This window comes from Physcomitrium patens, chromosome 5 (assembly GCF_059467195.1).
Source record: "Physcomitrium patens ecotype Gransden chromosome 5, ASM5946719v1, whole genome shotgun sequence".
Classification (NCBI taxonomy): domain Eukaryota; kingdom Viridiplantae; phylum Streptophyta; class Bryopsida; order Funariales; family Funariaceae; genus Physcomitrium; species Physcomitrium patens.
Window position 1 is genome coordinate 18892734 of NC_143414.1, and position 24200 is coordinate 18916933.

At 41.2% G+C, this 24200-nt stretch overlaps 5 protein-coding genes across 11 annotated transcripts; 2 read left to right on the forward strand and 3 right to left on the reverse strand.

The window, feature by feature from the left end:
• Window positions 1–296: 296 nt before the first annotated feature.
• On the reverse strand, window positions 297–3769 carry LOC112282389 (N-acylphosphatidylethanolamine synthase). Of its 3 annotated transcripts, none has more exons than XM_073534182.1 (7): window positions 3305–3769; window positions 2674–2864; window positions 2416–2501; window positions 2034–2161; window positions 1783–1868; window positions 1532–1624; window positions 297–910 (listed from the first exon to the last, which is right to left on the reverse strand). In XM_073534182.1, exons 2-7 carry the CDS (start codon window positions 2839–2841, stop codon window positions 467–469), a joined length of 1005 nt encoding a protein of 334 aa, XP_073390283.1. In that variant the 5' UTR covers window positions 2842–2864; window positions 3305–3769; the 3' UTR covers window positions 297–466. The 3 variants fall into 3 exon arrangements, with proteins under 3 accessions (XP_073390283.1, XP_024375688.1, XP_073390284.1); XM_024519920.2 differs by having other exon boundaries at window positions 1487–1624; XM_073534183.1 differs by lacking the exon at window positions 2034–2161 and having other exon boundaries at window positions 1487–1624; window positions 2453–2501.
• Window positions 3770–6047: 2278 nt separating this feature from the next.
• LOC112282242 (uncharacterized) lies at window positions 6048–10007 on the forward strand. 5 transcript variants are annotated; one of them, XM_090250757.1, is made up of 5 exons: window positions 6048–6102; window positions 6993–7663; window positions 7994–8301; window positions 8587–9018; window positions 9209–10007. In XM_090250757.1, exons 2-5 carry the CDS (start codon window positions 7355–7357, stop codon window positions 9708–9710), a joined length of 1551 nt encoding a protein of 516 aa, XP_090106883.1. In that variant the 5' UTR covers window positions 6048–6102; window positions 6993–7354; the 3' UTR covers window positions 9711–10007. The 5 variants fall into 5 exon arrangements, with proteins under 5 accessions (XP_090106883.1, XP_090106881.1, XP_024375407.1 ...); XM_090250755.1 differs by having other exon boundaries at window positions 6064–6215; XM_024519639.3 differs by lacking the exon at window positions 6048–6102 and adding an exon at window positions 6256–6382.
• A 1254-nt stretch (window positions 10008–11261) lies between these two features.
• On the reverse strand, window positions 11262–12398 carry LOC112282836 (F-box/kelch-repeat protein At5g15710). Its single transcript, XM_024520913.1, has one exon. The coding sequence runs from the start codon at window positions 12396–12398 to the stop codon at window positions 11262–11264; it is 1137 nt and encodes a 378-aa protein (XP_024376681.1).
• Window positions 12399–13549: 1151 nt separating this feature from the next.
• Window positions 13550–16391, reverse strand: LOC112282240 (uncharacterized). Its single transcript, XM_024519636.3, has 2 exons — window positions 14552–16391; window positions 13550–14406 (listed from the first exon to the last, which is right to left on the reverse strand). The coding sequence occupies exons 1-2, from the start codon at window positions 16016–16018 to the stop codon at window positions 13927–13929; spliced, it is 1947 nt and encodes a 648-aa protein (XP_024375404.1). The 5' UTR covers window positions 16019–16391; the 3' UTR covers window positions 13550–13926.
• Window positions 16392–17668: 1277 nt separating this feature from the next.
• LOC112282241 (ATP synthase subunit beta, mitochondrial) lies at window positions 17669–20960 on the forward strand. Its single transcript, XM_024519637.3, has 5 exons — window positions 17669–18224; window positions 18882–18957; window positions 19096–19406; window positions 19611–20306; window positions 20533–20960. Exons 1-5 carry the CDS (start codon window positions 17757–17759, stop codon window positions 20641–20643), a joined length of 1662 nt encoding a protein of 553 aa, XP_024375405.1. The 5' UTR covers window positions 17669–17756; the 3' UTR covers window positions 20644–20960.
• The last annotated feature ends 3240 nt before the right edge of the window (window positions 20961–24200 follow it).

Here is a 24200-nt window from a genome sequence, read left to right on the forward strand (position 1 = left end):
ATCAGAAAACAAACTATTGATCGATGTGGTTGCCAGATTACTGCCTTCAAAACTGATCATTCAAACAATAGTGGAGTATTTACACGGTCACCGTAGTGTCATCAGCTGGCATGAAAAATCAGAATCCAAGCATGAAGTATTCTCATCCTATTTGCCACATATGATATCTAAAAACCTGAAACCTGCGTTTCTACAGCTTTGAACGAGTCCATGCAGCAAAGAGTAGTCTGAACTGTTCATTTAGCCACAGATTGCCCGTTGCCATGCCAGCACACAATTGAAAGAATGGATAAATATTACTGCAGTAATCATTCTTTATTATTTTAAATTACATCAGGAATTATTCAGGTCAATTGTATACTCCAAACAACACGAATTCCACCTAATGCTATCAGTCTCCCAAATCAATGACTGACCAGATGCAATCTACAATATAAATAGGATACAGAAAAAATGAATGAAGCCATTAAGAATCTGCTCGCAATTGGCCAATGGTTCTCGCCTTCTGTGTTACCTCGCTTAATGCAACCCAAATGTGCTCAGTTATGTGCGTGTATATCCATCTCCATGCAGCCTCATCTAGCAATGGCCCAGGTACATCTGCCCCATTAGTCTTCATCGTCTCTAAAGTATTTGCAACTTGTTGAATAGATGATAATCTTGTAATTCCTTTGGTTAGGGGATTGGGATTCTTCATACTGCTCCCAAGGAGTGGGAACTTTCTGTCATCAGCTTCACTTGAAACACTGCCACTGGAAGCCACATCTACAGATGCACTCGCCAAATCGACGGCAGCCTGCTTCAGGCGTGGAATGTCGAACACCATAGGCTCTCCAACAACAATGTCTACATTTTTGTTGACCAGAGGAAGAAGAGGCCGACGCCCATTCCAGTAATTTTCGGGCATTACCTGCAAAAGAGAAATTTATGCCAAGATGTTAACATTAGTAAAGAGAGGAGGTCAGCATTCTTCACCGAACTTGGTTGGACATATTCCAAGATTTAACCGATTGATTATCATTTTCAGGAGAGGGTTGCTTATGAAAATCGAGGGTACACAAGCCTAAACGACGAAGTTCTAATTACATTGGACTATCAAATATCGAAGGTGAAGTAACCTGATTGTGTCAATATTGAAGTGTGCTCAAGGAAAAAATATCAAGACCAGTAAAGCCCACATGCAATATAGCCTTAAGCAAATACCTAAGTCAACAACAGCGCAGGTCCGATTTCAAAATTCATTCCGCCGTAGTTTAAGCGGAATTACCCACACTACCGATAGACCTTTCAGACGGGCAAATAAATCTAATAGTGGCCCAGGATTACGATGCGGAACCCGCTTCTCTCACATCAGTTGAGTATCATTTCAGCCAGACAAAATGATCCCGAGTCAGAAATATCATTCAAGCAGAATAGAATTTACTCACATCAAAACCACAAGTTAGAGTTTCACTAAATAAACACATGATAGCTAAACATATTTCACCTTTTCAAACCCGCTGTGACCAATGGGTAATAAAATAGGAGAAACCTTAGCCCGAGCGATCAGACTCGCTGTACCCCATTTCAGTCGCCGAAGAGGCCCAAGTTCTTGACATACCTTGCCTTCGGGAAATGTATTGAGCTACAAGTGAAACAACAGAATTTCGGAAATTAAGTACAGAATTATCTTCCCAAGACTCATCAGTTTACTGGGGCTTGCTAGATACTGGAAAATAGAACTACTCTTCATACTGGAAAAACAGTTTTCGTTCGTCAAGGTAAAAAAATTAAACAAATTACCCACTCTCCTTCGTTGAGACGCTCAAGGGCCTCAGCCATATGAGGTTGATAAATGCCCGCACCCCTTGTAATTGGTATGCACTTGCCTACATGTAGATCAATGGCAGATTGTAGTAAAAAACAAGAAAAGAATGCTATCATCAAACCAGTCAAGCTGCTTTTTAACTCTCGCATATAATCATTTCATATAAAAATTAAAAAGCCATGCAACAAGAAGAAGAGCAGCACAGTACCTAGTAAGTACTACCTACCCAGGCGGAAAAAATACGAGAAAAACACGTTTGTGAAGCATATATCCTCGGCAGCTAATGTCCATCGACATCGCTTTGGATCTGCCAGAGGTAAGCCTCGGATCCCCCACATCAGGGGATCGTCCAGCCTGCTAAGCGAAAGCAAGAATGAAAAGCGGAGCGAACAAAGGAACAACTCCACTGACAACATGATGATAAGATGGCCTAAGAGAAATTAGTGCATGCTCCAAAGATTACAATTTCAGAAATCAAACTGCACGTGACACGATACGTATAGCTTTTCAGTATTATATAAATATTCACCAGCACAAAGTCTACTAAACCACACTCGCGCAATCATTAAATGCAGCATCTATGCGATCAACAAATTACCAGCACTTACGTCGACATGTGGTTACTGACAGTCACGAGAGGAGTACCAGGTGGGCGTGACTTCACCAGCGACAACAGTGTGTCCCCATTATGCACCTGCGAGAAATGCCCCTTGGTATTCAGAATGTTAGGAGACGAAACTGCTGGAGTTTTTCAAATATTGAAAGGGGGAATTGTAACACAAAGAAACCATGCGGTCGTGCAGCGTGAAATCAACAGCCTATCTTTCTAATAGCATTTTAAGATCTGCTTGGAATGAGTGCGGAACCTTGGTGTTGTTTAGAAGGATGCCATAAAACTTAGTTATAGCTCCCACTGTAGTCAAGACCATACGTCGCGGGATGCCGCCCAAGTGAGAACCCTTTGCCACATTTGCTAAGGTAGTAATTGTCCGGGGTGCCGCTGCTGATCGTGAACCATGAAGAATTTCCTCCATCCCTCAGAAACTATTTTATCTGACTGCAAAAGAAGGGACCACCAAATTGGAACAACTCAATCTTAATTTAATAGATCATCTCGCAATAAACATTAGGAATAAGTAACCAAATGGACCAGGAAGAAGAACTATGTAGTGAAACACAAAAAATTAAAAAAATTAAATAATCAGGCATGCTCAAAGGACATCTATCTGCACAGAATCTTTATTATTCTAAAATTTCTACAGAGAAAGATTGCATGATTATTAGATGAACCCCTACGTAAACAACAGCGAGCAATAAGTTGACAGCAGGGCATTTAAAGCAATAAATATAGACCTCTTGCACAATTTCAAGTTGGTGCATGCATAAACCCAAAACCCTCCAACCCTACAACCCACAATGCATGCTTGCCACAAAACAAATCACCACATAGTAAAAAAAAATCAAAAAAAATTCCATAAATATGGTACAAAATCATACCACAAGGCAAGGGCGTTCAGAAAATCAACCAACGGAGCTTCTGACACCAATCGTGCAGTTGTGGCAAACACCTCCACATCCACAAACACACCTCCTACAGCAGGCTACCAACCAACTCAGAAGCCCAATACACTACCCCCCGCGAAATCCTCTTGCAAATCCGCTCGCACTCGTCCACCTTCATGGTTCAAAGGGTCTCCGCCGACAAACACAAGTGCTATATCACCAAAGGAGCGAACCTCAAAATCCGGCCAAGAGCCGACGCTAAACCGCAGCGACGATTGAAACTAAAAATGTGGCATGAATGAAGAAGAATTCAAGCCCACGATGCTACGCGAAGCATTCCAAACAGACTGAGATCTGTTATCGTTTTTCCTACTAAACTAAACAGAGTGAGTCGGAGGTGGTGGCTCCTCGGCTATGGTGGTGAGGCTTCCTTTGCCCTCTACAAACTACAACTACACTCCGCGAAACCACACAACGGGACCTGATACCGTGCAACAAACGGATCTTATTTCGTGCAACTGTGGGACCGCGGAGTAAGGACCTTATCCCGTGCAATCACTAAAATAGAATGAACCCAAACCCTGAATGTAGTTAGTTGGTTCGACTTGGGGACCATGGATGCTTCGATCTCATGTTTGAATAGATGTGAAGAAATGTACTTGCAATTTTACATTATGGGGAAAACAAATATAGAGTCAAAAGTTGTGTAAATAGAGTCAAATGTAATCTTTTATATTAGAAATTAATTTTTAAAAAATAATTAGCTTTTTCTTGAGTATCTAGTAGTTCTTTTCAACTTTAAAATTTAAAACACTGTCTTTTCTATTCTTTTCTTTGTTATTATTAAGATACCAGTGTTGCATGTGTAAGTTCAGCTGTCCTCAGAAAATTTTGTTTTATTTTTTTTATTTTAAAATCAACAAAAATCATTACATTGAGTTGGTAGTTTTGAATCTAGTAAACTAATATTTTGTTTGATATATGGTGTAAGGGAAACAAACATGTTATATTTTTATAGTTTTATAATAGAGATGGTTGTTTGATTTTATATATATATATATATATATATATATATAAACATATATTTTTTCTTATAGGAATTGTTTTAGTATCTAGAATGACTCATTATGTTATAATCTATTACTTATATAGAATTAGCTTTGTCATCACAAATAGATAATGTTCTATTATATATATATATATATATATATATATATAGAGAGAGAGAGAGAGAGAGAGAGAGAGAGAGAGTACAATAACTTTCTTATTGTCTGATGTTTCATATGAGTATTCAACTATTTTTTACTTTTTATTCTATTAAATTTTGAATAGTTCATTTTAAATTTTTTCAAACTCATTTTGTTTTACTGATAAAAAAATCAATATGGACTTTAATTTTTGAAAAATTATAAAATAAGACCAGTATCATCATAATTGTTTAATGTGGTGAATTTAGTTTTCAATAAAATTATATGCAGACCTAAATAAAAAAATTATATATCTTAACATATTTTATAGTCAAAATAATTTTTAATCATTTAACTTATTTCTTGTAAAATATTTATAAAGATTAATAAATTGAATTAAAGTAGCAAATTATTTATATAATAATAAGCACCAAAAATCATTGTCAAGTTCAAGAAGTCTAGATAATCTTGAAACATAAGACTTACAAGAGATGTGTTGATAAAACTAAATTTGGCCTTAGTCATGTCTTAATATATTAACTAATATAAAGGTTAGGTGGAGATTTTTTTAAAAAAAACCATGATATTTAGAAAATATCTATTTAAGTTGTAAGATAATGTTTATTGATTTTTATAGATCCAAAAGTATTTTAAGAAAAGTTTTTATAACCACATAGTGCATGTAGTGACATTTATAAATCAAACTTGTATCCAAGTAGTTTCTACACTGTTGTATAACATTTTCATTTTTTTTTTTATTTTTTATATACTTCTATTTACTTCAATAATGCAAATATCTATGATATTTATGATAAAATTTAGATTGATTGGTTTAAATATTGTCAAATAATTAATTGAAGAGATTACTTTAAAAAGAAGTTAAAAAATAGTATTAATATTTTTTTAATAGAAATTATTTTCTAAATTTTAAATCCACATATTAATATTTCTTTAATCTTTAATATATTAACTAATGTAAAGGTGATTTTATTATAAGCATTCTTTAAAAGACCACTATGTATAAAATTGTAGCTAGAAAGAACAATGGAGCATCCAAATGAAATATAATAATTTTTAAAATTTATAACATTTTATTAATTATTGCCTCCACACTTCTCGAATCTTTGTACACCACACTTGACATCTAAAAACCAACATCATGAAATCTAAAATAACTTCAAATCATCAAAAAAATGACAAAACATACCCAAAAACTACAAAATATCATTGCTAAAATTCAGAGTTCAAATCTCAACAATAAAATCTTGACTACGCACGATCAATTCATAAATAAAATTTGCCTCTAATATGATAACAAAAAAAAAAACAACTACAACTACAACAACAGCAACAAACAAACAACAACAACAATAAAAACAAAAACAGAAACAAAAACCAACATGTTGTGGGTAGATTCATAATAGCAGCCACATCATCAATATTATAAAGAGAGTGACAAAACCTACTAAGAGAATAGCCAGTGTGTGTAAGTAAGTAAGTAAGTAAGTAAGTCAGTGAGTACATGTGGCCCTTCTCTTGCACTCCAACTGTGTCACTACCATAGAAAGAAAGATGGCTGTGCCGAAGAAGCAACGTTGAACAAGGGTATGGATGTATGTGAGTGTATGTTTGTTTTGTTGCTTTTGCAGCATTTGTTGTTGCTTTGCCATGTTGGAGCACGGAGCACCGAAGAAGCTCATGGTTTTTACCTTCAGGGGGTAAAAATACAGATCCTCTACAGCAGACTTTTGTCTGCTCACTTTTCCTTCCCATGCCAAATTTTCAGTGTTGGTGTTTGTGTGCACGTGTGATTGTTATGGCTAGGAGTTGTCTTTGGTTACTGCTGTTCTGGAGTGCTTGCGCTTTCCAGCTTAAATCTAGACAGGTTAGTTTGTGGTTGGTGAAATTGAGGAGGAGGAGGAGGATCTCAAAACGAGTGTGGATTTTGCAATTCTCGTCTGTTGGTGTTTCTGTTCTTGTTGATTCGGATTCTCTTGTTGAGATTCAACTTCTATTGTCACTGTGTTGCACAGTTTTGGGGTTCGAGAATGGTTGATTTCACGTGTGTCCGAATTTGAGCTGGCTAACCCAGCTCGGCAACTTTCTCGCAGCTCTCTAGCTGTAGAATTTTGATCACTAGTCACTGCAGCTCCCCTCTCATCTTCTCTCCCGCAAGAACATTCTCAATCTAGTGTCCACTGCGCGATATTTTTGTCTTCCAGACATCCTGTTTTTGATTTGCTGGTTTTAACTTTCTCCTGCGGGAATTGGGGTGATTTCGCTTCGTCCTCTAGGGTAGGTTTATAGAATGTAGTCTGGTAGTGTTGTAGAGAGCGATGCTGGTGAAAAGCTTCCTTAGCAGCAACTTGTTAGGAACACAAGCCACTCCTAGTTCTCGTATTCCTCGTTGAGACGGATGTCTAGGAAAGATTTATCGAAGAGTTTGTGTGCCTTGCAGAGTAATCTAATACCAACACTTTCCATGTGGCTCACAGATTACGTTCAATAATCCAAAGTTTTCGAGGAATTCTTTCTATTGTATCCACCGAGGTGATACTGCATGATTGGAGGTTAGACATATTGCCGCGGGATTTCGAGGTCAGGTCACGAAAAAACGGCTAATTGGGAGTGGTAGTCCTACCGTCGGTTTAGCACCAACAATCAGAATTGCAAGATGCGGTGGTTCTCTCATTCACCTCCATTGGTCAATGATGATACGAAGGAGTTGAATCTCCTCTCGATACAAGAGTGATTCATACCGCCAACAAAACTGATGAAAACCTAGGACACAGAAAGTGCCTTGCTCATCTACTAAATTGAATTCCAGAATAAGGAGTGGTGGGAAACATAAGGAGAGATGTATGCTCAAAGGTGGTGGAACGATGATTCCACCCGCACTCTGTTGATGGTGAATCTAGCCTCCATTATGGAGCGGGCTGACGAAGCCTTGGTTCCTGGAGTGTACAGGGAAATTGGGTTGGCGCTGCACGCTTCCCCTGCCAAGTTGGGCTCTCTAACCTTGGTGAGATCCCTGGTGCAAGCCATTTGCGCGCCGTTGGCGGCCTATGCAGCAGTGAACCACAACAGGGCGAATGTGATAGCGTTTGGGGCGATTATGTGGGCCGTGGCCACATTTTTTGTCGGCATCTCTGCTACATTCACACAAGTACTTAGCTTTGTCCAACTTCGTCAGAGAATACCGTGGCGTCTTTTATTTTATTTTATTTTATATCTCTCTCGGTGTAATTCATCTGTTGCCATCAGTAGTAGAAGCAGCATTTACTTGTGCAAATCCTCATGTACCTGTTGCGACACAAGTTTGGCTGGACTTTTTCTTTATACACGGTGGTTGCTGTGGAGTGAATTGTAACAACAACGTTACGTGATGACCTGAAATTAGACTGAATTTCATGACCTGGACCACGTTGCTCATTTCTTGGACTTGAGGGTTTGAGTTGACTAGTGGCTGATACAACGAAGGGGTTTATGATTCCAGGTAGTAATTTCCCGGGCTCTTAACGGTGTGGGATTAGCGATGGTGGTACCAGCAATTCAGTCTCTTATTGCCGACTCAACAAAAGAGCATGAGAGAGGTGTGGCGTTCGGCTGGCTTCAATTGACTGGCAACATTGGATCCATCTTGGGGGGTTTTTTATCTGTGATTTTAGCTGGACATACCTTTTATGGCTACCCAGGATGGCGAATGTCTTTCCACCTCGTCGCACTCATCAGCGTTGTAGTTGCAGCCATGGTGTGGTGCTTTGCAGTTGATCCGAGATTCTCCAGAGGATACTCTCCACCTCCGTAAGCACTCACATCTATCACATAGATTGTATGGAATGCGAATGAGACACTATCATCAAGATAAAAGGGGTTTCCACTTAACCCCAACCACAATATCACTATATCACAAGTGCTGCAAACTGATACCTTCATTCATGCCAAAACAACTGCTGAATACAATCTGTTGTTCTTAGTAATTTAACTTTATGAATAGTAATCCTCCATATATATATATATATATATATGAGAGAGAGAGAGAGGTAAACTTTTACCAACATGTGTTCATTGCCGATGTTGCTAATCTAGGAATCGAGGTTGGTGGGAAGGTCTGAAAGCAATGCTTGTGGAAGCAAAACAAGTCTGTCAGATTCGCACATTCCAAATCTTTGTCGCGCAAGGTGTAGCAGGCAACTTCCCCTGGGCAGCGCTGGCCTTCGCACCCATGTGGCTAGAACTCACTGGATTCTCACATGGAACTACAGCGGTGCTTCTGGGCGTGTTCGCCGTGTCCAACTCTCTCGGTGGCCTATTCGGTGGCAAAATGGGAGACATTCTGTCCCTGCGTATGCCAAATGCAGGTCGAATCATGCTGTCTCAGATCAGTTCTGGTCTTGGCATTCCCTTGGCGGGCATTCTCTTGCTGGTCGTGCCCATTGATCCATCCACACCCATATGGCACGGCATCATGATTTTCATTCTGGGCTTTTGCATCTCCTGGAATGCAGCTGCTACAAACAAGTAAGCATTGTCACGTATCATCCGCTTATTTCCTCCCCACACATTATTCTAACCATGATCATACTAACTCGGATTTATCTAGAATCACAGCATTCTTCGGTGTTCTGTGTACTATTAGACGGTTTGCAGCATGCAGTCGTGATTTTCAAAGAGCTGTTGAGCCTGAGTGCGTGTCTGTGGGTATAAATAGCCCTATTTTTGCAGAAATTGTCCCCGCGAGTGCACGTACAAGCATCTACGCATTGGACCGGTCGTTTGAATCCTTGCTGGCTTCTTTCGCTCCACCTGTGGTTGGAGTTCTTGCAGAGAAAGCTTACGGCTACATCCCTCCTCAAGCAGGGAAGACCCAGAGTGCCGATAAGGTGGATAGAGAAAATGCCTTGTCGCTCTCCAAGGCGCTGTACACAGCCATAGGCGCTCCTCTCACGATCTGTTGCCTCATCTACACTTTCTTATATTGGACCTACCCACGGGACCGAGATCGTGCCCGCGCATTAGCACTTGTTGAAGCCGAGCTCGCCACATCTTACGAGTTCCAGAAATTTAGCTTGGTAGACGAGACTGAGCTTGAGATGATTGATGCACACAGTGAGCAGGGAGACGAATCTGACTCACATTCTCGCAACCTCAACAGCAGTGGGACTTTCACCGAAACCCAACCGATGTTAGATCACAACACCCAAACCAGATGAGTACTGTACGTTGTTGCTACTGGGCTGCAACAGTGTCCAAATCTCACGCAATCGCTCAAGCTCTCTTCCTGTTGCTTTGGCAAAGCTTTCAGATCTATTACAACGAGTTGTGAGCAAGAAGGTGAAACTATTGAAAGAGGTGTTGGTTTATGAGCCTGAGTCATGCTCCATGTGATTCAGTAGGAATCCATGGTTGTGCCTTGCATTTTCTTTTTTTTTTTTTTTTTTTTGAAATCATGCAGTTTTTTTGATGTAATTTTTATGACGCTACATGCATTCTTACTTTTATTGAAACAATTGTTACTGATGCAAAAAAAAAATGATGTGTAGAATATGCATAGCCTACTCTAGAACACTAAAGAAAATTGTGTATTCTAGTTTGTGATTGTATTTTGATTTGCACTATTTTACTTTGGTGTTTTGGCTCTATCTGTTCTTGGATGCTGGCTGTTATAAGCCTTCATATGTGAAACACATATAATAATTTAGTGCTAAAAACCTTCAGTCAAGTGTATGTGCATTGGCAGTAGATATTTAAAATAAAGTTTTTCTTTTTTTTGTGTGTTTGTATTTATTTTTGCCAAAATGACTATATCATTTTTAATTGAAATATTGATTTCAAATAGGTGTACTATTTTCATTACAAGACGAGGGCATTTCAGAAGTTTTAACAAAGGTGCCAATATGGCTCAAGCAGTTGAGAAGTCCTTCAATAACATTGATGTTTTTACTAAATTTTCCAAAACAACATCATGATAAAAATGTTAATAGACATTTGATAGTTTTTCAAAAAATTAAAATCGTTTTTCGTTTTGTTGGGTAGCCTTATTTGCTACCTACCACTCAAAATGATCCACTTGTACTAAACATTACAACTATTCTTGAGCAACTGGCTGATAAACATTTCACATTCACTTCTTACGATGGATTTTTAAAACTGTTCCATTTTTGGTCCTGTAACAGAAAAAAATGTGTGTAAAATCTACTTCAAAAATTCAAAGTTGTACCTTTACCAACTTTATAAATACACATTAAAAACATGGAAAATAAAATTGGTTTTGAAGGTGCTGCCCAAAGAAATTAGTGCCAGCGGAAGAGACAAAATTTAGGTCAAGATGTAGCAACTGTGTTGGAATGTTACGACATCTGATGCAGCGTTTGCAAACAGAGATCATGCCGAGGTTATAATCCGCACTACTACAACCCTGAGCTTGAACAAAATGTTCGGATCCAGTCGTCGAAACGAGAGAAAAAGAACTCACAATAGAGTAACTGCAACAATCACGGATGCAATATCAGTTGCTTCAAGCTAAAATAGACATGGAAACCACCAGGATTGAAGTTGACAACATCTGCTTCTCGTGTGCATGTCAAATTTACACAAAACTGGCCAAGGTTTCCATGCAATGGACATGTAAACACCTTAACAAGGAAACATAACGCCTTGGAGCTACCTTCAAATCTACCACACAACATCAAAATACTCGCAATTTTCACTTAGGTGTGGGCTTCATCACCTAGCAAATCAGTTATTTTGTGCTTGTACCAATCTTACACAGGCATACAGACGTCAAGCGTAAAGGATGACCCAAACAAGAGACCTACTGTAGGAATGCTACATGGCGTCAGAGGATGCCAGAGATCTGCAACTTCGTTATGGACTATAGTCTGACCTAGATTCGAAACAAAGCAGATAGAGTTATCAAAGACCATGGTAACCCAGGAAGACAGGCACACCCTGTGAGAGCTGCCAAATAAGAGGCTGAACACCGATGACGGCAGCTCCGTCACTCGAGAACATTTACTTGCTGGGATGCAGATTTCTGAAATGTCGAGGTTCAACACGAACCGCGTAGGATGCCCGCCAATTTCTTTGCATGGGGTGACTAAATAGAGCCGTGAGTTCGCTACTAATAGCTGCCCTGTAACAAAAAACCTTGGGAAGTGAACGCGTACATCGGTCCAGAGCTCCTCGGCCACGTTGAATGACATTAAGATGTGGTTCTGCGCCACGATGTCGTAAAAGAGTGCGTAAAACGTTTCATTGTGCAACACACCTGAAAGAGGACGGCTGGACTGGAGGATGCGAGAGGGGTAACTATAGAGGCTCCAGGAATTCGAAAGCGAGTCGTAAATCTGGAACAAGGGCTCACTGGTGGTGCGATTCTCAAACCCAAACACAAAGATTCGCAACCCACTGGTTTTCTTATCCACCGCCATGTGTACCACCATGCGGATGTCTGTGTGAATCGCCATGGGAGGGAGATATCTCCAGGTCTTGGCCACGGGATTGCATATCACCACAGCTTTCTTTTTCTCGCTGCTGGAAGCCGACCAAACAGCCAGCAAGCTACCCTCAGCAGCTTGAATTTTGTAATATCTAACGCCAACGGCAGCAAATGCAGCCCGGAGAAACGAAAAATCGATCACCGACCAATCGTTCTGCTCTCTATCGTACACTGCTCCAAACCTGTAACAATGTGCGACAATGATGGTGGGTTGCTTCGGATGCAGTTCGGCACGGAGATCACGAAAACTTCTAAATGTGGGTAACGAATGCCATTTCTTGCAAACGGTGCGAAATTTGCACAAAGCTCTCTCTGGCAAGTATGAAAGCACTCTCTCCCATATGTCTGGCGGAAGTGAGCTCCACAAGATACTATCAAAGTCCACTACCTCCTTGTCCATCACATATACGAATGCACCATATACCTACCCTGCTTCGGAGATTGAAAATTGCGCTAGACTACAGCTGCTAAAGTTCCCCTAAATCTGGAAATCATTACGTAACCCTCCAACGTGCTATTCAATTGCCAATTGCACAACGTTGTAAGGTTCCCTGCACATTCTCGTTCTAAACCTAACGCTGAACAGGGTCACAGACACCCACAAACCACGCCGAAAGCGCCTACAAATTGAGCTTTTTCATTTGTTATAAGCTCCAGAGTGCTAACTGGCTTGTTTGAGGCGCCGAGCAAAGCAATCCACCATTCAAGACACGCCTCAGTGTGATAAACTCCTCAATCCCACTACCCACCTCAACAGAAGGATATCTCCTCTCGATTCGACAACCTCAAGCAGCTTAACCAAAACTCGTAGTCATGGAGTTTGAAGCGTGCGCGATTGCACCCACCTTACCATTGACCTGATCTGGCAGTGGGAATGGAATTGGCCTCCGGAATTAAGATGTTCAGATGTTGCAATGAACTCACAAATGACGAATTATCGTTACAAGTGTCCATTTCATTCTCATTTTCGCCACTTTCACCTCCTGATTTTCCTACTTTATAGACGCACCTTGCCTTGATCTGGAAGTCACTAAAGTCCCACCGACCCTGGAGCTCCACTTTTACTTCACTGCACTCTGCAAGCTCCACCACAGGACTTTACAGACTATTTTGGATGTGGTGAAGTGACAATCCTCGATTATCTCCTCATCGCGCGAATTGGACTGCAGCCATACTAATCAAAGGAAAGGTCCATATATTGTGACGTGCCGCAGTTACGAGGGTTTAAGAAGCAAAATTCACGGAGTTTTAGTGAGCAAGAGTCGTAGTCATGAAAGAGTTCTCACTCGTAAGATTGGTTCAATAGGTTCATACGTAATAATAAGTTCAAAAGTGAATTAATCCTTGACCTCACCCTGAGTCCTTGCAATTGGGCACATGCCTTAAGGCAATTTTGAGGAACTTGTTTACAATTATGAGGGTACCAACAACTTGTGGCAGTTGAGCTGACAGCTTCAGACATAGTCAGCCGCATCAGATCCCATACTCGTCACAACTGTAACCAAGGACACTTAATCACCTAATTTTACACGCACACCCATTTAATCAGCGTTTACTAGAACAGTGAACTTTCAATTAACAATAAATAGGTGCAATTACAAGAAAGCAGACCACGGCAGAGTCAAATTTCAGGCCCGCCGGGTTAGCGTTATACAATGTCACATTTCAAATCTACAGATGGCACAAAAGACTTCGAAGCTTCCAAAGTATCTCAACTTCCTAATAGCACGACTAAGTGTGCTAAGCATTTAAATTTTGAACTGAAATCCAATCATGTTATAGAGCACTGCAAGCATTTCCCTACTCAACAAGCAGCGAAAAAGGCTCCGTATTGCACAGATATTGGGTTTCATCAACCACTCCCAGTGAAGCGCACGAATATGGTTACCACAATGTCTGCATACTTACTCCTAAGGCCCAAAGTCATATTAAGCATCATTCACCATCAATGCTGATCCATCTCCCTTCAGTATGTCCATGCAAGTCATGGCAAGTTCATCGTGACCTCCAGAAGCCTTTTCATGAAACTGAAGAATTTTCAAAGCGCCCTCACGAGGCTCAATATGATTTGCTACCATCTCCCGACATAATTTAGGACCCAATTGATACCGACCGGCTCGTACTAGATGACCAACCATGATATTATAGGTCTGAAGATTAGGTTTACAACCCTTCTCTTTCATCTGCTCAAACAGCTGATGCGCCAAATCGACTTTCCCAACGCCACCAAGGAGATTGATGACAACATTGTAGGTCCTTGTATCAGGATAACAACTCTCAGAACACATTCTTTCAAATGTCTTCAAAGCATCGTTTATGCGTCCAGCTTCCCCTAATTGGTAGATCAGTTTATTGTATAGATGGACATTTGGTGCAAAACCCTGCTTTGGTAACTCCTGGCTGATCACCTGTGATAGGGAACAGAGCTTGCAGAAAATTAGTATACAAATGCCACTGAACACCCACGTGCAATAACTCATTTTCAGATCCCATCACATCCAATCTAAATTAATAGGTTTTGACAATGAAAGACACAACCATCAGCATTCTTACCTGATGGACATCTTCAAATCGATGCGTCTTGCACAAAAGATCCACAAGCCTTTCATGAGCATATGCATCGTCACCAATCCTATGTTTATTTATAAAGCGAACGACATCAATCGCAGCTTCAAGTTTCTCCTCCTTCACAAGACTATTGGTTAATGCATTAAGCGCCATAAGATCAGGAGAAACACCACCGCGTGTCGACTCGCCGTAGACACATAATGCCTCCGCCACCATTCCGACCTTGGAAAGAGAATATATCAACACACTGCAAGCCCCGGAGGAAGGCACATAGCCACTCTTTTTGGCATCTTGAAAAAACTTAAACCCCACCTCACATCGATTAGATTTGCAAAGGCTGCCAACAACTGACTTCATCACATCAAAGTCGAACGTACTGCTCTTTAAAGCCGCCGTTTGGAACAAGCTATGCGCTTCACTAAGCTTGCCAATCCTCACAAGACTAGAAATTACTACTGCTTGAGTTGGCAGATTTGGAATCAAACCAAACGATTTCATCTCTTTATAGTAGGAACAGACAAGATCCGCCTGACCAGCTCCACCTAGACCAACAATGAGTCCATTGTAGGTCACATCGTTCGGGTTGCAGCCATTGATTCTCATTCCCGACAACAAATTGCACGCCTCTGAAATTCGACCTGCCTTGCATAGAGATCTTATCAAGCTTGAGTATGTGATAACGTTAGCTTTATAACCCATTCTATGCATTTCCTGAAAAAGATCGAACGCTGCTTGTATATGCCCAGCCTTCCCCATACAGTCTATCATCATGGTGTAGGTGATAGTATCAGGAGCACATGATGAAGGATTCATACTCCTGAACAATTTCTCTGCCTGGACATAATCACCCGACGTTCTCAGAATATCGATCATGGAGTTGTAAACGAGGGTTGTAGGTTTGCAGTCATACTTGTCCATGGCGTGAAAAGTCTTGAGAGAATCCTCAATCTGATTCGCTTTGACGTAGCTGCGAATGACGCCCAAGAAAATGGTAGGAGTAACTCGATGGCCATCACGCTTCATATCATCCAACAAGGCCCAGAGGTAGTCGAAGCGGCGGGCATCGCCGAGGAGGCGAAGCATTGTGGAGTACATGAAAAGGCCATGCTTGCAGCGCTTCTGCTGTTGAGCCCATTTAAAGAAGCGCCACGCGGAGTCAACAGGCTGACGATGAAGGCGTAAAACCTCGCAGACATGGAAAGGGGTAAGCTCGACGCCGGACTGTTTAAGGCGCTTAGCAGTAGTGGCACCCCAAGTGGCTTTAGAGCGAAGGATTTTGGAAAGGAGTGTCACGTCGCGCTGTAATCGATCTTTTTTCCGAATACGAGGTTTGTGGAGAGAGCCAGGGGCGGAAGATAAGAGCCGCAGAGGAAGATGCAGACCGTTGGCGAGAAATGAGAATGAAGGGATCCTGGAAGAAGAAAAAAAAGTGGCGATCCGGCTGACAAGCATCCTGGCGGCAACGACACTGCTGTTAGAATGCCAAATGACCACCGCAGCGAAGCATTCGCAAATCCAAAGACGGTAACAACATCGTGAAACTAACACGACTGCTTCTCAATTTGCATTCGCATACGAAACTACCCCTACATTATCCAAAATCGAGACCTACTTGTTACCCCCAAGTTCTAATCTTCACCAACACGCACACCTAAACCCCTAAACCGACACTTTCTCCGCAACAACAAAACCTTAACTCAAACCGCGGACATTAAGCACACACGAGAGACGCGAAGCAAGATGCGGCAGATACAGACTCAAGGTCTAAGCTCTGGGACAAAATTAACAAAACGTACAATCTATGGCTACCTTCCTCAATCGCTGTAAGTGATTGCAATAATTTGTTGTTGTGAAGTCAAAAAGCGGGCAATTCGAGGGACCAGGGTGGATGGAATGCGGACTTGGCAATACCATCTTACTTGGTGTCCACGTGGATGATCGGACCGAGAGCAGAAATTCGGAGCAAAACCTTCGTCACCCTCCAAAAAGTGCGGGAACTGAAAACAGCCAACAAATTTTTCCTTACCCCACTCATGGACCAACTCACATTTTCCTTCTGCTGATACTAATCTAGGACATTGTTGAACCAAAATTGGGAAAAAATTAAAATTTAAGAAACCGTGTAACATGCAGATATATCAGAATATGATATTATTTAAATCTATTCCTCTAACAAATACAAAACTCGTTCGCTAGTCAAGTGTAGTATAATGTGTCAAAAATTCTTAATTCTTGTCAGTTGACGGTAATTTCTCATATTCCGAAGGGGGAACATACGATAAAATACAATACATATAAACCCTAAAACTAAACACATACATACTTCCAGATGTAGGTAAATTTCTTTACATGATTACTATATCAAATACATAACATCATAAAAACTATTTGGACAGGGAGCTCTCTGAGACAACAAGAACCGAAAGGAAACCCGCACATAATTGGTCTGTGACGGCAGGATGGTAGGGGCCAAGAGGAAAATGTGTGGGACGTGCCGGTGTGAACACGACCAAAAAGAAGAGGAAGAGGAAGAGGAAGACAGAGAAGAGAAAGAGAAAGAAAAAGAAGAGAAGCAGAAGAAAGCGAGCACCAAGAAGAGGGCGCCACGTCACCTCGGGAACTCCCACAGACGCTGCGGTGTGGAGGGTGGGCAGTGCCTGTGGCCGTGGGGTAAAACTGGAAACAGGGTGGGACCGAGTGGGAAAACGTGCGGTCATTCTCCCAGCGAGCCGAGGCAAAATCCACCCATCTACGAAAGCGGGGCCGCAACCCAAAATCTGCGCAGAGGGAACAACCAGAGGCAGGCGAGGTGATAGATGGCGGAGGCTGAACCAAGTAGAGGGGGGGGGGTAGCACGTTCCGAATCAGGGAAAAGCCAAGATGATGATGATGATGATGAAAGCCAGGGCAGGGATGAGTTGCGTCCATCTACCCATCCATCCATCCATCCATGTGAGTGCCGAATGCTGCTGCTCGCTCGTCCCTTCGAAGGCGGGGCGTGCCCCTGTGGAGCATGGCAGCGACACTGCGAGCCGAGGGGGGCGTGGACGTCTCTCGCTACTCATACCCATACCATTCAGAGTCCTTTCCCTTCAAGTTTCCGGTGCTGGAGCTCCCTAACCCTAGACAGCGCCTGGCCCCGCTCGCTCATTGTGTGTTTTTCCTCGCCGGGGTTTGAGAGGTTTCGGTCATGTCGGGACGGAAGGCTTTGGCCGCTGCGCTGCGAGCCGGCTCGCGCAGGCTCTCCTCATCGCCCCAGCCTCCTAAGGGCGCTAGATCATTTTCCCCCAATGCCTCCAATGGCAGGGCCGTTGCGAATGCGGCCGCCAAGGGGTTGTCCAGATCGATTTTCAACAGTGCGAGGGCTGTGACGCCCGCCCTGGCCCGTGGCATGTCGACGGACAACAAATCTACGGACTTCACCGGCGCTGGTAGCGTTGGTTCCATCGCGACTGTGATCGGAGCCGTGGTGGACGTGAAGTTCGAGAAGGGGCTGCCCCCCATCTTGACAGCTTTGGAGGTGCAGGACCACAATCTTAGGGTCGTCCTGGAAGTGGCGCAGCATTTGGGTGAGAACACTGTACGGACAATCGCCATGGAGACGACAGACGGGCTTGTTCGCGGACAGCGTGTGTTGAACACCGGTTCTCCTATTATGGTGAGGAAGTCAGTTGAGCTGAGTAGTGGATGTGAGTGTTTTTAGGTCGGATGTTGGGTTGTTGAATTTTTCGGTGTGTTGGTTCAAGGGTTCACATCTGCCCTTTTTGGTACACTGTGGTTGTTTGAATCAGCGGTCCCGGACGCCACTGGGATGGTTATCATATTTGACATTATTGCGAACGGTGGATTGTCGTTAGCGAATGTTGTGGTAGTTGAAAATTTGGGTCACGGTCACAATGGAGGTTACTAGTGCGTGCTCCTGATGTGCTTGCACGGTGACATGATTTTCAGCGTGTCGACGTACAAAGAATTCTAGAATTTGTGTACCGGATCCTCGAAGCTCATGAATGCATTTTAGGTTAGCTAATGTATTTAGTTTGGTAAGCAGTTAGGGTTTAATTATTGTAGCTTTTCCTGGGTGTTCATGTATCTAATATTCGAGTGTGATTTGCGTACTTGCGGATATGAATTGCTTTGTCGGACCGCTTTTTTCATCTCCTTCTTGGTGCTTGGTAGTCTAGTGTCCTTCTGAGGTGGACCAGGAGGTTTCAAACTCGATATATGTGGTGAGGATTGCGTGGTGCGAGAACATCCAAAGTATGAGCGTGAAAGCGATGTTGAATCGAGCTCTTAAGTTGACATTGTAAATGTTCAGGTCCCTGTTGGTCGTGCAACCTTGGGCCGCATCATCAACGTCATTGGTGAAGCTATCGACGAGAGAGGCGATATCAGTAAGTGCACGATTCATGGGTTCAAGCGCTATCTGCAGTGGATGTTCGTGTGTGTTGGTGCCTACCATCTCGTATTTCTGTTTCGTTGATGAGCTCTGCGGGAAACCGAGTCCTGAGGGTGGCGGTGGCGGCTTGCAGGCAGGGAGCATGTGCTTGGAATCCATCGCGAGGCCCCCGCTTTCGTGGATCAAGGAACGGAGATGGAGATTCTGGAGACTGGAATCAAGGTCGTTGACCTGTTGGCGCCGTACCAGCGAGGTGGTAAGATTGGGTTGTTCGGCGGTGCCGGAGTGGGGAAGACGGTGCTGATCATGGAGCTGATCAACAACATCGCGAAGGCCCACGGAGGTTTCTCAGTGTTTGCCGGAGTGGGAGAGCGCACCCGAGAGGGTAACGATCTGTACAAGGAGATGATTGAGAGTGGTGTTATCAAGTTGGGCGACAAGCAGGTGAGATCTTGTGGGCGGTGGTGAGCGGTAGTTGGTGATAGTTAGACTACGATTCCATTGACGAATGTTATTCATGTTATCCTGTCTGTCATGTATCTTTTTGTAATTTTGGTATGAAAATGAATAATTTGTGGTGGTGTGATTGCATCATTCGGTATTCTCTTCCGGAGAACAATGAGAAGTTGATGGGTTTGGTTGGGGCAGATGGAGAGCAAATGCGCTCTGGTATACGGACAGATGAACGAGCCCCCTGGTGCCCGTGCCCGGGTTGGACTGACTGGTCTGACAGTGGCAGAACACTTCCGTGACGCTGAGGGACAGGACGTGTTGTTCTTTATCGACAACATTTTTCGTTTCACTCAGGCCAACTCGGAGGTGTCTGCTTTGTTGGGTCGTATTCCATCTGCAGTGGGGTATCAGCCGACGCTGGCGACAGATTTGGGAGGTCTGCAGGAGCGTATCACGACGACACAGAAGGGGTCGATCACCTCAGTGCAGGCCATCTACGTTCCCGCTGATGATTTGACAGACCCTGCCCCTGCGACTACGTTTGCTCACTTGGACGCGACGACAGTGCTGTCTCGGCAAATTTCTGAGCTGGGTATCTATCCGGCGGTGGATCCTTTGGATTCGACATCCCGGATGCTGTCCCCGCGTATTTTGGGAGAGGAGCACTACTACTGTGCGCGAGATGTGCAGAAGGTGCTGCAGAACTACAAGAACTTGCAGGACATCATTGCCATCTTGGGTATGGACGAGCTGAGTGAAGATGACAAGTTAACAGTGGCGCGTGCAAGGAAGATGCAGCGATTTTTGAGTCAGCCATTCCACGTGGCGGAGGTGTTCACAGGTTCGCCTGGAAAGTACGTGGATTTGAAGGACAGTGTTTCAGGATTCCGGGTGAGTTATGTTTGCTCTTGAACCGCTATGTTTTGTGGATCAAACGTGGTTTGTATGTGACGCTGCATGGTTTATTTTAGAGCATTTACTGGCACCCTAAACAAGGGTTTTCTTCCGCACAGGAAATGTTTGCCGAGGTTAGATTGTACTTGATGCGTAGAGTAACGAAGTAGGGTTTTTGGGTTTTTGATGGTGCGATTCCTGATGAGACATCGCCGATGTGCAGGGTGTGTTGGATGGTAAGTACGATGATTTGCCTGAGCAAGCTTTCTACATGGTTGGCGGTATTGAGGAGGTTTCGCAGAAGGCTGAGAAGCTGGCCAAGGACATGGCTTAAGCGAGTTTTTGCGACATTCTTTGCCTGTTTACACACCCACCTGGCTCATCCTCTAATTTGCCAAATGTTAGTTTTAAAATACCCAAGCAGCGCACTGGATGGGCAGCGTCAGATGCATCGCTCTCTTTGATAAGTACCAGAGTTTGCAGCCACTGTAGCGTTTCTTTTCCTGTTTCTTTCTGTGACGTCATTGGGAAGAGGATATACAGTAGTGGTGAACTTTGCCCTGATGTTTCCTTTTCAAGGCTGTTCTTTTAAATTAAAACATGGTAGTTGCCATTGCATAAATAATATATGGTGGGTTGTACTTGTGACCACGGCAGTTCTTTTTGCTTAGTGTTAGATGGTGAAGCTTCCGACTGATTTTTCTTTTATCTGAGTTCTTTTGTAGGAATGTGGTACTCTAGTCTGTTTTGAGTGTTTTGCGCGGTTAGCTTTAGGGATGCGTACATCTTTTACGCATGAAGTCCTGCAGTGGAGGCTGCAGCTCGTGCAGGGTTTGTTACTTATATCTTCTTAGCCAGCTTTGCATTTGTGACTTTCTTTTTCGGTATTGTAGCAGCCATTCCGTTGGATTCTGAGATCTTCATACTTATCTGCAACAAGTTTTGGTGAAAAAGTTGTCTTATGTTGTATAGTTCTACTTCGCAGCATGTATATGGTGTCGTTGGATTAGATTTGTGTATTTTTTGTAATTTAGTAGGTTTGATAGTTTGCAGAATGAGTTTGAAATTCTTATCGAGTCTTCTGTACTGATTAGAGCAATCACAAGTTTTGAGTTAGGGATGTCTACTATTATGTCATGAGCCGATTTGTACAAATTTGTAGGGGTCGGGTAACAATGTATTTATTTCAATTATTATGTCAATTCTTTTGCTTTTATCTCATCGAATTTCGTGCTTTATGAACATTTAGATCATTTAAATGTGGCCAATCTATTTTTTCGTTGTTAATTAATACCTAGTTGGTTACATTTGCATTGTGAATTTTTCATGATGTATGTTATCTTTTGGAAACTGGACATTCTTTTTTTAGCTGTAATTGTATGAATTTTAAAAAATATTCTGCAGTTATTATACACACTCTTGTGTGAGGAAAATCTATTCGGGTATGTTTTTTCATACTAAAATTCACTCATGTGTAAGATTTGATATAATTTCTTCTAATCACCTGCCACAATGCCCGGCATTTAATTGGATTTAACATCTTGTCTAAGTTTGAGGGTTGTTAATTTTGTCAGAAATGGGCTAATGTGTAGAAGGAGCTGAGAGTAAGTACCTATGAGAGAATTAACAAATGGTTGATAGATGTGGTTTTGACTCTGTAAAAGTATGATCTATTGATAAATAAAGAACATGCTGCAAAACATTATGTATGGATGCTACGAAATTATTCATTATCTATCTTAATTTTATGCATTGTCATTTATAAAATTATGATGATTTTGCAACAAAAATAATAAATATTGTATCAATTTTTTTTTTTTACAAGTTTTTGTATATTGTGAGTTTGGCTTATTGTTTTGTATGAGTGTAGGTTAAGATTCAATTGAATTGTACTATAATAATGCAAATTTTGCAATGCATGTTGTATGCAATTTAATAAAGCATCAATTTGTATTGTATGGCTTTTTGACAAGTACTTTGGTTGAGCATAAATAATCTTGTATGGCTACATTTAATAAGTACATATTGTGGAATGAATAGAGATTAGTTGGAAAATTATTGTTCTATGTAACTTTTAGTAATAGAAAGACTTTTGCTGCCTTAGCAGAGCCATAAATGAGTATAAATGAGTATATAAGGTGGGATAAATAGAAAAATTATAAAATTATCTCTAGTAAAAAACAAACAAAAATTAGATGCTTGAAAAGTTTACTAAAAAAGAGGTAGATTGTTACCTAGGAGACCATTCAAGATACGTAGCCAAAATCAAACTTCAAGGTACAAAAATGGGCATATTGTCATGGACATAGTTGTGTTAATATATGACAACAGTAATTCTAGAGTTCTTTTCCAAATCAAAGAATGGGATTTGAAAAAAGACTTTATAGGATTTCTTTGAGTATGGAATTTGAGCAATTTTAATTTGTAATGACTATATAAAAACTTTACAAAGTTAAGGTTGTTTTTGTCAATATAATTATGTGAAATAAAAAAAATATATATTTGGGAGAATTTTGTGAACTTTTTAGTAGTTCTAAGAGAGAAAAATTGTAGGTTTGTGTCAACAACATGAACTTCAAGAAGATGTATAAACTTGAAAAATCTGTGTCAAAAGAAAAATGACAAAATAGAAATAAAATAATATGTATATTAAAAAAAAATTGAAATGGGTATTGCCAAATAACAAAGAAACTAGAGACTCTTAAATCTAGACTAAAAGCAAGAAGGGAGTTGATAAGAGTAAAAAAGACTTCACTCTTTTTTCTATATATACTATCTAACTAAAAGCTACATGACAATACTCTATAGGCCCTCTAATATGTGTTGATTTTGCAAGACATATGCGTTGGCTTACAAGGCAAGTTTTCTACGTGTGGACCACATAGTTAGTTTGTTCTTTAAGCTACCAACATGTGTGGTACATGGCCAATTTATTGACCAAGTTTCTAACCTAAAAAATCAATTAAAGACACCTATAAAGTCAAAGCAACATCTATGAAGCTTCTAAAAAGCTTCTATAGAAGATATTATAGAATTGACCTACTTTTACTTACTATTATCTATGATAGAGTGGATCTTCATTACCTTTGATAGATGTAATTGATAAGCAATTAGATTGATTTGTCCACAAATAGAAAAAGATTCAAGCATGTAATAGTCCAACTTATCACAAATATAAATAGTCTTGATATTACGATGAAGCAACCATACCTTATCACTTACATTGAATGGTGGTTGTTCTTTTCGATAGGCATCTGTATTGATCTTTTGTCATTCTTGAGCTTCCTTTAATTGTACCTTCATTGTTGCATGCAGCTCTGACAAACAATTTGCCAAACCTTCTATCGCAAGATTATCAACTTTTGAAAAGTCAAAAGTATCAAGTCATGGATGATAACCATAATTGACAAAAAAAAGATATTAGTTGGATAGAAGAATACATCATATTATTATAAGCAAACTCTGTGATTGTGTAGAATAGATGTTAATTCGTTTTTAAAAGATATTGGTAAAATATACCAATAGTCTATAGAATAGGCAATTCAAGAGGATGGATGATTGATTTAGTTATTAAAAGTGGTTAACAAAAAAATTACGGTTAGAATCTAGAAAATCACGAAAAAATATATAAGAGTTGTAGAAGTTAGTTTAAAGGCCAGACTATGATAGTCATGAGCCAAGGTAAGCTTAGTGCTATGTCTTTGTTTCTTTGTTATTGAAGAGTAATGGATAGTTTTTGAATACTAAGGAGTGAGTTTGTGGAATAAATCAGAGATTGATTTATGAGTTATTGATTATGTCATTGGAGTACTGTGTAATTGAATTATATGAGAAGTTATTGGAAGATTGATTATGGATGGAAGATTGTGATTGTCGTTTATTGAAAGTTGT

Coding starts and splice junctions, on each gene's coding strand:
- LOC112282389 (XM_024519920.2), bottom strand. CDS start 2,841: ATGGAGGAAATTCTTCATGGTTCACGATCAGCAGCGGCACCCCGGACA. Junction 2,502..2,673: donor TCCTTCTAAACAACACCAAG/GTTCCGCACTCA, acceptor CATTTCTCGCAG/GTGCATAATGGGGACACACT. Junction 1,625..1,782: donor GTCTCAACGAAGGAGAGTGG/GTAATTTGTTTA, acceptor TTTCACTTGTAG/CTCAATACATTTCCCGAAGG.
- LOC112282242 (XM_090250757.1), top strand. CDS start 7,355: ATGTATGCTCAAAGGTGGTGGAACGATGATTCCACCCGCACTCTGTTG. Junction 7,664..7,993: donor TCTCTGCTACATTCACACAA/GTACTTAGCTTT, acceptor TTATGATTCCAG/GTAGTAATTTCCCGGGCTCT. Junction 8,302..8,586: donor AGAGGATACTCTCCACCTCC/GTAAGCACTCAC, acceptor TTGCTAATCTAG/GAATCGAGGTTGGTGGGAAG.
- LOC112282836 (XM_024520913.1), bottom strand. CDS start 12,398: ATGGACAAGGAGGTAGTGGACTTTGATAGTATCTTGTGGAGCTCACTT.
- LOC112282240 (XM_024519636.3), bottom strand. CDS start 16,018: ATGCTTGTCAGCCGGATCGCCACTTTTTTTTCTTCTTCCAGGATCCCT. Junction 14,407..14,551: donor GATTTGAAGATGTCCATCAG/GTAAGAATGCTG, acceptor TCCCTATCACAG/GTGATCAGCCAGGAGTTACC.
- LOC112282241 (XM_024519637.3), top strand. CDS start 17,757: ATGTCGGGACGGAAGGCTTTGGCCGCTGCGCTGCGAGCCGGCTCGCGC. Junction 19,407..19,610: donor TCAAGTTGGGCGACAAGCAG/GTGAGATCTTGT, acceptor TGGTTGGGGCAG/ATGGAGAGCAAATGCGCTCT. Junction 20,307..20,532: donor ACAGTGTTTCAGGATTCCGG/GTGAGTTATGTT, acceptor GCCGATGTGCAG/GGTGTGTTGGATGGTAAGTA.